Consider the following 11,754-nt stretch of genomic DNA (forward strand, 5'->3'; position numbering starts at 1 on the left):
TCGCTGATAAATTCAAAGAGAATCCCAAAGAATTCTATAGTTACATTAGAGATAAAAAGGTTGTTAGGAATCACATTGGTCCACTATTATCTGCTGACGGTCAACTTGAATTTTCAAATGAAGGAATGTGTAATATCTTAAACAATTATTTTAGCTCGGTATTCGTAAACGAAACACCTCAAAGTGAATGCCAAAGTGAAACCTGTGAAAAGTCTAGGGTAAACTTACTACGGTAAATATAACAAAAGAAAAAAGTAAAAGGTGTATAGAGAAACTCAAAGTTAATAAAACACCAGGGCCTGACGGTTGGCATCCAAGAATCTTAAAGGAAATGAAAAATGAGATTGTTGTTCCATTAGAAATTATTTTCAAGAAATCCATCATATCCGGAGATGTCCCAAGAGAATGGAAGTTAGCTAACGTTACTCCCATATTCAAAAAAGGTGACAAAAAGAAGCCAAATAACTATAGGCCTATAAGTTTGACTTCAATCGTAGGAAAGATAATGGAAACTATCATCAGAGATGCTATCGAACATCATTTAGAAAGTAACCGTTTGATCAATGATAGCCAGCATGGTTTCAGACGGAAACGCTCTTGCGCGACTAGCTTACTCGAATTCTACAACACAGTTATCTCGAATTATGACAAAAGAAACAATATAGATTTAATATCTAGACTTTGCAAAAGCTTTTGATACCGTCCCACACGAAAGACTACTTACTAAATTAGCTTTACACGGAATAAGTGGTAGCCTATTAAGTTGGACTAGTAATTGGTTGAATGGTCGAAAACAGAGAGTTGTTTTAAATGGAAAAACTTCTGGATGGAAATTTTTTACAAGTGGAGTTCCTCAGGGTTCCGTTCTTGGACCACTTCTATTCATAGTATATATAAATTATATAGACCATGGACTAAAATCTACTGTTTCCAAATTTGCTGATGATACAAAACTGTGCGGAGTGGCAAATGATCACTCAAACCAATTAGATATTCAAGAAGATTTAGATAAATTACAGCAATGGTCTGAAAAGTGGCTAATGAAATTTAACACAGGTAAATGCAAGGTAATGCACATAGGTAAAAATAACAGTAAGTACGATTACAAGTTATTTGGAAATTCGTTAACAAAAGTGGATAGTGATAAAGATCTCGGCGTAATTATCAGTAACGACCTCAAATCATCCAAGCAGTGTATTTCAGCCTCTGAGAAAGCAAATAAGATTCTAGGACTGATTGCGCGATCTTTTGATTTCAAAAGTCCATCACTCATTAACAAGCTATATAAATCGTTAGTTCGTCCACATTTGGAATATGCTGTTTCCGTATGGTCACCGAATCTCATTAAAGACATTGACAGACTGGAAAAAGTACAACGGCGAGTCACAAAACTGATTCCAAATATCAAAAATAAATCATACGAAAATCGATTAAAACATATGAATCTGTTTTCCCTAAAAAAGCGCAGACTCAGAGGTGACTTGATTTAAGATTTAAGATTTTAAAGGGAATTGACAACATCAAAAGTGACCAAATTTTCACATTCAATGAGAATCAGACAAGAAACAATGGTCTCAAACTGTCCGGAAACAGATTCAATTTCGAAGTAGGTAGAAACAACTTTGCCAACCGTGTAGTTAATGAATGGAATAAACTTCCTGCACAGGTAATGCAATGTAGTTCAGTTCGAAGCTTTAAGAATCATTTAGATAAACACCTAAGCAAGATGCTGTAATGATTATAATTTATTTTGTATTATTTGTTTTTGTTTTGTTATCATTTGTCTGTCTGATTTTCATTTATTATTAGTTATATGTCAATTTATCATTATTTACTATTTACCTGTTTGTTTATTATTTAACTATACCTATGCATTTATTTATGTATTTTATTTGTTATTTACATTATTATGGTTTTTATTTATTATTTTATTATTATTATGATTTTTTTCGCGTTCGACCTGGATGTGGACCAAAGGGTCTCCTGTCGGCGTGCTCCACCTTTGTAATCCTTTGTAAATCATCATTATTATTGTTATTGTTATTATTATTATTATTGTTGTTGTTATTATTATTATTATTATCATTATTATTATTATTATTATTATTATTATTATTATCATTATTATTATCATTATTATTATTATTATTATTATTATTACTATTACTATTATTATCATTATTATTATTATCATTACTATTACTACTACTACTATTTGTATTATAATTATTTTATGTATTGATTTATCAACTTATTAATTTTTTATTCATTCATTTATTCGTTTGTTTATTTAATAATTTATTTATTTACTTGTTTATTTATTCACAAATCTACTTATTTGTCTGCTAATATATTTTGATAACTTCCACTATTTAACGTTTCTGGTGGCAATTTTTTTTTTCTTGAGATTTTGATCAACCATTTTCTCTACAACTATGTCAACAAAAACTTCGATCAGCTTTTGATGTGTGTGCATCCTGCCAATAATTGCTATTCCAGCGTGATCTTTTTTTAAATAAAAATATACCTTATTACAATGAATACATTGTTCAAAGTCTTCTTCTATAGTTTATATTGCGATATTCTTGCATTACATAATAAGGAACCATGGAGACAAAGTTGATCAGCATATATGAGGTGTTCAGAAACACACACACACACACACTGCCACACACACTGCCACACTGCCAATAATTGCTATTCCAGCGTGATATTTTTTTTAATAAAAATATACCGATTACAATGAATACATTGTTCAAAGTCTTCTTCTATAGTTTATATTGCGATATTCTTGCATTACATAATAAGGAACCATGGAGACAAAGTTGATCAGCATATATGAAGTGTTCAGAAACAGAGGGGCATTCGTGCTTAACTCGAAACCAGTAAAAGTGGCGGGGATAATCCTCTGTTTCTGGACACCGCCTTATATATGGCTTTCCCTATACTGAAGGCTTTGTCTTATATTGTGACGATGATGCATATAAAAAGAATTAGACATTCTTCGTCTATTGCCGACGATTACATTTATCTAAAAGAACTCTAAGCTGGCGCCAATCCTAGACTGACCTACTTCACACATAACATTGCTATAACTTTCTAACACCTTCTATAATGTGACGTCATTACCTGGTCTATAAGGGCCACACTATATTTAAAGTCCTCACTTCAAGCAATGATGGAAGATGGAATTACTTAGTCACAGATTCGAATCCCGCACTCCTCTCCGATTCCCAGCAGTGACTGTCACTTACACCAATGGTCCAAGCGCATTGTAGGGCAAAAATGACGGCCACAGCTACTCAGCACCTCCTGGCGTCGACTTCTCACCACTTGTATGGTGAATGTAGTTACGTGGTATGTCGCTTCGTCTAGCACACGGCGCCAGAGTCTCTCGACGCCATAATGGAGATTCTAAATCTCCCTCTGCGACCTGGCTCCTCTTTTCCTTCTCTAAACATCGTACGCCAGTGGCGTCATTGGAAGCATGTTGACCTCGCATTACCTTAGTTGTGAGTTCGAGTCCTGCACTTCTCTGCCCCAACAAACCAAACGCTTCGGTCGCAGCTGCGCTCCTTCTGCTGTAGGCTCCTTATCTTTTCTATAGTTTAGCTTATTGGCCAAATCATTATATACAACATCATTACACAATTTTTTAAAGTTAGTATCGTCCAGTACACAAGTTAATCTACAAACTATACCTCACATCGCTTCTTGAAGACAGAAACCATAAATAAGGTAAGTTACAGCTTCTTCACAAATACTGTTACGCGCCTACAATAAAAGGAAAAAAAAAGTTGACAGACTCGTATACCTCAGGAGGCCTCCCACAAGAGGATTTTATTCGTCTACAAATTCCTAAGCTCGAGCGGTGCATCTGCGGCCGGTTCCATTCGCTAGGCGACCTTCTTTCAACTATGACGTAGTTGGGAAATCCCTGCGAGGGCGATGCAGTGCGGTGCAAGGCCTGGAGGAAAAGGGGCTGGGCGGGGGGGAGAATGTCAACAGCTGAGAACACGTCATCTTTAAGCAGGAAGATAGCAACCAGCTGGAGAGCGGGACGACAACAGCTGAAGCTGTAATCGGGGCAGCAAGGCAAGCTACAGCTGTACCAGTAGATACAGAGCTGAAAGCGGCAAGATACGGGCACACGCGCACGTACACACGCGCGCACACACACATACACACACGCACACACACACACACACACACACACACACACACAAACACACACACACACACACACACATACACACACACACACACACACACACATACATACACGCACACACACGCACGCGCGCGCGCATGCACACACACAGTAGGTATGATAATTGGAGGATAGGGGATAGGACCCCGCGAGCGTTGATCCTTTTCTGTGTACTTTCTACAATTAAGTGAATACAAATAAGTAAACAAACACACACACACACACACACACACACACACACACACACACACACACACACACACACACACACACACACACACACACACACACACATAGTGGGACATAAAGGGAAGAGAGAGAGAGAGAGAGAGAGAGAGAGAGAGAGAGAGAGAGAGGAGTCGGGTAGATAGGAGTATGAGTGAATAAGTGCAACAACCAGTTGAGGCATCCATTCCACCAAGAGAATGGGTAGCACGAGAAAAAGAATCAACGACCGGATGATGAGGGGGGGGGGGGTGATGGCGTCAAAGGGGAATCGTGGGTAACAAGGGGCGATGATGTTGGAGGGGAACGACAAGATGACCTCACGGGCAACATGGGAAATGACAACAAAGGGGGTACCAGGAGGAAATGAGATTGCTGTCGGTACCACGGAAAGGGAAATGATGACAATGGGGAAATGAGGTCAGAAGAGGGTGGCGGGAAGATGAGGTCACAGAGAAGGAGATAGCCGAAATGGTGTCATAGGGAAGTAGCAGTGAAACGCGATGAAATGATGTCATAAGATTTATTAGTAGCGGCGATATCAATAGAGCCAACTAGAGACGTGACTTCATAAGGGGGGGAAGACAGGAAATGACTTCAGAATGGAAGGAAATACATGGAATGACGTCAGAAGGGTAAGGGAAGACAAATGGGAAACAAATGTCACTGCTGATACTGTGGACACTTGAATTATTCTATGCAAAGGGGGACGGAGAGGGGGGGTCGCCGATTAAATGAAGCGGCCTCGCTGTGGATGTACTGTGTCTTGCGACACTGCTTCTGACCCAGGGCGGTGGGCAGGGTGCAGGGATGACCCGTCATCCAGGAGGTGCTCAGATGAGAGGAAGGGTGGGAGGGGTGTGGAGTGTATTTAGGGATGAAATGGGTGGGAGTGTTTTTATGCCTTTCCCTTTTTGGCTACCTCCCTTGGAAGGGGGAAAAAGCCTTGGTATATGTATGTATGTCTGTCTGCTGCCAGGTGATCTTATTTAGCTTTGTGAGTCCTTCTTTCATAGATAAAGGTTAGAAAAAAATGTATGAGGAACCTACGGCAGAAAACACTGAATAGCTACGGCCGAAGCTGTCACACTTGCCCTATGCTCTTTAGGGACTTTAGGGTTAGGTAACAAACAGTGACTACTGGGAATCGGAGAGAAGTGCGGGATTCGAGCTCACAACTAAGGGAATGCGAGATCACCACGCTTCCGATTCAGTGTTACGCCAACCTCAAACTAACCTTTACTCGGGCCGCCGGCAAACGATTGTATGTGGCGATGGTGGTCATTGTCACAGTCGTTCCGCCTGAAACGTGTGGTTTCGTACACATCCACTCTGGTGGCCGGCAGTCCATTTTATTCCGCTTACAGACACTGCGTCGCTAAACAAACTATCTCACCAATCAAGAATGGTGCGGTCTTATGTAGAATAACTTTGGATGCCACACAGAACCTCAAGTTAACCATTTCACTAGCCATCTCTTGTTTGCCCTATACGGAAGCGGCAGGTCTTAATACACTTTTTTTTTCATTTAATTTATTGGAAGCAAAACAACCTTCCAGTGTCCAAAAGGTTCAAGCTACCAAGCACCATATCAAGCGAGCCTGGCTAATTAAGAATTCAGCTCAGCTCATGGATATTCTACTAATTAATTACTTAATACTACATTTAATCTTTTGGTTATCTGATATGCTTCCCCATGCCTTAAGCCAGCCTCGAGTTTAACCCTTTCAACGCTGTGGCGGCAATTATGAGCTTTGGTCCCGGCCAAGGGGCAGGTGAGCCTTTGATGAAGCCTACGCACGGAGAGGGGGGGGGGGGACTTGGTAGGGGGAAGGGGAGGGGAGGGGATAAGGAGGAGGAAGAGGATAACGAGAGTGGGTAGGGAGCAATGAGGGATGAGGTGGGAAGCGGATAGGGGATAAGGGGAGAGGTAAGGTTTAGGAGGAGGGGGAGGGTTGAGAGAGCGGGATAAGGATAGGGAGAGAGATGGGGGACAGAAGCAGGGGAGAAGGGGGCTAGGGGAGGGAGAGTGATAGGGCAGGGTAAATGAAGAAGGGGAAACAGAAAAATGAGGATAGGGGGAGGGTTACAGAAAGGGTAAGGGGAGGGATAGGGGCAGGGGGGAATGAGAGAGCATAGCGGGGCAGGGAGATATGGAGAGAAGGATAAGTGATGGGTGGGCAGAACAAAACTCACAACGTAGATTAAGATTTCCCTTCAGTCCAGAAGGAAAACCTCAAAGGAGGCCACCATGCTGAAGCGGTACGTCACTTCAGGCCTAAATTCAGTCCACCCGGGCCTAAGTCACGTCCCGGCTTCGTTGCAGGGACACAATGTAGTTCCTAGCCCTCCTCTGCATATTCAGTTTATGACAAAAGCACAAAAGGACGTGGGCCTTGCTTGAGTTCTTCTGCTTCACTCATCCGCTAATATCGTTTAAACTCTCGCTGGTTACTTCGTCTCACAAGGTCGACCCCGGCTGCCGTTAGACGTTTTCATTCATCTGAGGGAAAGCCCCTTCAGCTCACACCAGGAAGCGCTTAACTACGGCCGAATTTACAACCTTTGCCCAATGAGCTCGGACAGCCGTCGGTGGTCATAATGAGGGTACAATACAACACGGCGGACACTTTAATTATTCTATTCTGGCTGGCGCCTATAGACGCTTTCACATGTGGTCGCGGTTGTGACATGTGAAAGAATTCATAGACACCATGAGAGCACGACGTCGTGTCGTGGACGTTGCACGGCGAAAAGTCGATACACGTGAAACGAGCCTTAGGTTTCCTGCGAGTCAACCCTTCGTTGAATGTTGCCCCAAATCTAGCACTTAATCTATTACTTCTAGCTAGTACCACACGATTTCATTCAGCTTTCAAAACTCCCTTGAAGTAAAGGGCTAAACGTAAAGACTCCTTTGTATCATAGCACGCTATAATCTGTATTACAGGAAACATTGACTTATTGCAGATACGTGAAAGTTCTTAGAAACGTCTAAAGAGAAAGTAAGAAAGTCAATCCAAACATCCCCATTTACTTGGAGGGAGGGTACTCGTACATGTGTGTGTGTGTGTGTGTGTGTGTGTGTGTGTGTGTGTGTGTGTGTGTGTGTGTGTGTGTGTGTGTGCGTGCGTGCGTGTGTGTGTGTGTGCGTGTGTGTATATAATATATATATACATATATATATATATATATATATATACAAATATGTATATATATATATACATATATATATATATATATATATATATATATATATATATATATGTATATACATATATACATATATATCGTCGTCGTCGTTGGCAGCACTCGTGTCCGAGTATACGCAGCTCACTGACATTTCCTTCTATGTGAGATGAGCCCTATCTGGGCTCGGAAGAGGCGGCCGCAGCCACCACAGGGAATGGTCGGGGGGTTCTGGGGATTCTCTGCTCTTGCCTTCCTTATATTTCTTTTTACTTCTATTTGCTGCCTTCTGTTGTTCTCAAAGGTCTCTGTTTTTTCGCGGATGGTTCTTCTCCAGCTCTCTCTATTAGCGGCCTCTGTTTCCCAGTTGGTAGGGTCGATGTCAACCACCTTCAGGGTATGTTTGAGCTGGTCTTTAAACCGGCGTTTTGGTGCACCGCGAGGTCTGTTCCCAGAGTCAAGCTCTGAGAACAGTACTTGTTTTGGCAAGCGATTGTCATGCATCCGGGCAAGATGACCAGCCCATCTTAGTCGGTGACGTGTTATAGTGGCCTCTATGCTTTCCGTCCTTGCGCGGAGGAGGACCTCGTTGTTTGTGACCCTGTCTTGCCACTTTATCCGCAGGATCTGACGGAGTTTAGATTGGTGGAATCTTTCCAGTTCCACTGTGTCCTTCCGGTAAAGTACCCAGGTCTCACAAGCGTAGAGCAATGTGGAAATTACAACAGCCTGATAGACCATGAGTTTTGTGTTTTTGTGTCAGTCCTGGGTTGCTGAATACTCTGCTGTGTAGTTTTCCATATGCTGCATGTGCAGCTCTGATTCTATTGTTGAAATCTCTTTCTGCAGTAGAGTTTACATCTAAGATACTGCCAAGGTATGTGAAATAGTCAACATTTTCTAGCTCGAGACCTCTGATAGTTATCTTGTCCTCAGGTGGTGTATGATGTCCAGGACGAGGTTAACATAAGAACATAAGAATAAAGGAGACTGCAAAAGACCATAAAGCCTACACTAGGCAGCTCCATATCCATCACCACCTGTCATCCCCATCCATAAAGTTGTCTGATCGTTTTTTAAAACAACTGATAGTTTCAGCGCTTACTACATGGCTACTAAGTTTATTCCATTCATCGACCACCCTATTAGTAAACCAATTCTTGCCTATTTCCTTCTTAAATCTAAATTTGTCCAGTTTATACCCATTACTGCGAGTCCTGCCCTGTTGTTTTATTATGATGACCTTGTTTGCATCACCCTTGTTACAGCCTTTGATCCACTTGAACACTTTTATTAGATCACCCCGCACTCTGCGTCTTTCCAGAGAGTGTAAGTTAAGGTGCCTAAGCCTCTCTTCGTAAGGCAAATTTCCGAGTCCATGTATCATTTTGGTCATTCTTCTCTGTACTGATTCTTGTGAATTTATGTCCATTCTGTAGGACGGAGACCAAAATTGTACCGCATAGTCAAGGATGGGTCTAACTATCGCTAGATAGAGTTTAATAATTACCTCTGCACTTCTATTCGTTACCGTCCTAGCAATGAAGCCTAATGCGCTGTTAGCTTTATTTCTGGCGCTAATGCACTGCTTCCTGGTTTTAAGATCCAGACTCACCAGAACTCCCATGTCCCTCTCGCACTCAGATTTGTCTAAAAACGTGTTATCTAAGCTGTATCTATTTTCGGAGTTGTGTAGCCCTACGTTTAACACGCTACACTTAGAGATATTGAAGTTCACTTGCCATTTCACCGACCATGTTAACAATTTATTAAGATCATCCTGCAGAATCTGGGCGTCGTCTCCTGACCTAATTAGGCGTCCTATTTTAGTGTCGTCCGCAAACTTACTAACATCACTATTTATCCCATCGTCTAAGTCGTTTATATACATAATGAACAACAAGGGACCCAAAACCGAGCCCTGGGGGACCCCGCTAGTAACATTGCCCCACCAAGATTTTATTCCATTTATGGTGACCCGCTGTTTTCTGTTACTAATCCAAGCTCTAATCCATTCTAATACTTTTCCTCCTATGCCATGGGCTTTGATTTTATTTAGTAGTCTCTGGTGTGGCACCTTTTCGAACGCTTTGCTAAAGTCAAGGTAAATAACATCGTAATTTTCATTGTTGTCTGACGCCTTATATACTTTAGTGTAAAAGGATAGAAGATTAGTCACACATGACTTACCCTTGGAGAAACCATGCTGTGAATCACGAATTAAATTATGCCCTTCAATGTGTTCCCTGAGTCTATTTACTATTATTGATTCAAGCATTTTTCCTATAACCGATGTCAAACTGATTGGACTGTAGTTGCATATAGACGATCTATCTCCCTTCTTGAAACAGGAACAACGTTTGCCTGCCTCCAAGCAGTTGGAACAAAACCAGTGTCTACCGATTTATTGAATATTTCAGTTAACTGGTCGCAGATTTCAAATTTACACTCCTTAAGCATTCTTGGAAAAATTTCGTCTGGACCCAGAGATTTTGTAGCTTTAAGTCTGTCAATCTGCTTGATTACTTCTTTACTAATGCTGATATTAGTTAGACTACTTTCTTCATCCCCTCTGAAAATTGGATCGCAGTCAGGTACTTTATTTAACCTCTCATTAGTAAACACCGATAGAAAATAATTGTTAAACTCCTCACTCATTTTTTCCTCCGATTCTATCATGACATTTTCATCGTTTTTAATTGGTCCTATTCTTTCTTTATTTTTTGTTCTATAGAGGTGAAAGAAACCCTTTGCGTTGGATTTTGCTTGACTGGTAACCTTGATTTCATAGTTACGTTTCGCTGAACGTATATTCCTTTTAACCAGCTTTGCCATTTCGTTATATCTTGATCTAAGATGTGATTCCCCGTTTTTATTTTTACGTAAAGTCCTCTTTTGATTCCGATCTCATGTTTCAATCTGTCCGTCATCCATTTGGGAGTATTACTATTTTTCCGTATTGACTTTAGGGGGATAAATGTGTTTTGTGCATTAATAATTAGATCAGTTAGATTGCTATACATTTCTTCTAAATCGCTGACCTGACTGTTGGGCCCTCGCCCCCAAATGACCTGACCTAAGGTATGCATATTACCCTCCGTGACCCAGACCTGACTTCCAGCCCCGCAACGAGAATCGACAATGTCCGAAACGTCCGCATGGCTTTTCGTATTCAATTTCAAATAGGTTTTTATATTGTCAAAGTTTGCTTTCCTGAAGTCTGGAACTTGACTTTGGTCTTTGCAATGTTAATGTTTAGTCCGAACTGTGAGTATGCTCTAGAGAAGTTGTCCGCAGAGGCCTGACATTTGCATGGGACATGTTCTATTTCTGGTTCTAAGGCGGGCGGTGTTGAATAGTCCGCCATCCATTCTATATCGAAGCTCGATTCCGGGGTTGTTCTCTGGTATCTCATGGAGCATTGCCGCCAGATAGATGGAGAAAAGTGTTGGGGCAAGCACACACCCTGTAATGGGAAAAGGTTCCGAGAGGCCGGTCTGGTGTTGGACACGGCCCAGCATTCCATCATGTAGGGATCGGATAAGTGTTGTAAATTTTTCAGGACAGCCAAAACGTTCAAGGACTTGCCACATGGCTGACCTGGGGATGCTGTCAAAGGCCTTTTCAAGATCGTAGAAAATCATTCCCAGGGGCTGTTGATGTTCTCTGCACTTTTCCTGGGACTGTCTTGCACAAAAGGTCATATCAATGGTCCCTCTATTAGGTCTGAATCCGGGTTAGCTGGGTTCGAATCCTCGGCTCATCCACGCTTCAATTTCCAACGAATGCCTCCATCGAGCGATTCTTCAGTCTCGACTGCGATGGCATGGAATTAAAAATTATTTGTGGGTGATAATAATTGATCACTGGGAACCATTCAGTGTAAATGTATATACATATATACATATATATATATATATACATATATATATATATATATATATATATATATATATGTGTGTGTGTGTGTGTGTGTGTGTGTGTGTGTGTGTGTGTGTGTGTGTGTGTGTGTGTGTGTGTGTGTGTGTGGGAGAGAGAGAGAGAGAGAGAGTGAGAGTGAGTGCAATGAGGGTTAGACGCTGACGGAAGAGAAGAAGAGAGAAACCGATAACCACAATGCAGTTCGGTGT

At 41.4% G+C, this 11,754-nt stretch overlaps 2 protein-coding genes across 2 annotated transcripts; both read right to left on the reverse strand.

Moving 5' to 3' along the window:
• Positions 1–7,299: 7,299 nt before the first annotated feature.
• LOC143039257 (uncharacterized) lies at positions 7,300–8,365 on the reverse strand. The gene is made up of 2 exons (XM_076209130.1): positions 8,015–8,365; positions 7,300–7,374 (listed from the first exon to the last, which is right to left on the reverse strand). The coding sequence occupies exons 1-2, from the start codon at positions 8,363–8,365 to the stop codon at positions 7,300–7,302; spliced, it is 426 nt and encodes a 141-aa protein (XP_076065245.1).
• A 2,537-nt stretch (positions 8,366–10,902) lies between these two features.
• Positions 10,903–11,328, reverse strand: LOC143039258 (uncharacterized). The gene has a single exon (XM_076209131.1). The coding sequence runs from the start codon at positions 11,326–11,328 to the stop codon at positions 10,903–10,905; it is 426 nt and encodes a 141-aa protein (XP_076065246.1).
• Positions 11,329–11,754: the final 426 nt, after the last annotated feature.

This window comes from Oratosquilla oratoria, chromosome 26 (assembly GCF_046742065.1).
Source record: "Oratosquilla oratoria isolate Oo_2021 chromosome 26, ASM4674206v1, whole genome shotgun sequence".
In the NCBI taxonomy this organism is placed as follows: domain Eukaryota; kingdom Metazoa; phylum Arthropoda; class Malacostraca; order Stomatopoda; family Squillidae; genus Oratosquilla; species Oratosquilla oratoria.

Excerpts from the sequence above, each read along its gene's own strand:
- LOC143039257 (XM_076209130.1), bottom strand. The coding sequence starts at position 8,365 with ATGGTCTATCAGGCTGTTGTAATTTCCACATTGCTCTACGCTTGTGAG. Across the intron at positions 7,375-8,014 it reads AGCTCAAACATACCCTGAAG|ATTATAGCGTGCTATGATAC; the intron begins GTGGTTGACATC and ends CCTGTAATACAG.
- LOC143039258 (XM_076209131.1), bottom strand. The coding sequence starts at position 11,328 with ATGACCTTTTGTGCAAGACAGTCCCAGGAAAAGTGCAGAGAACATCAA.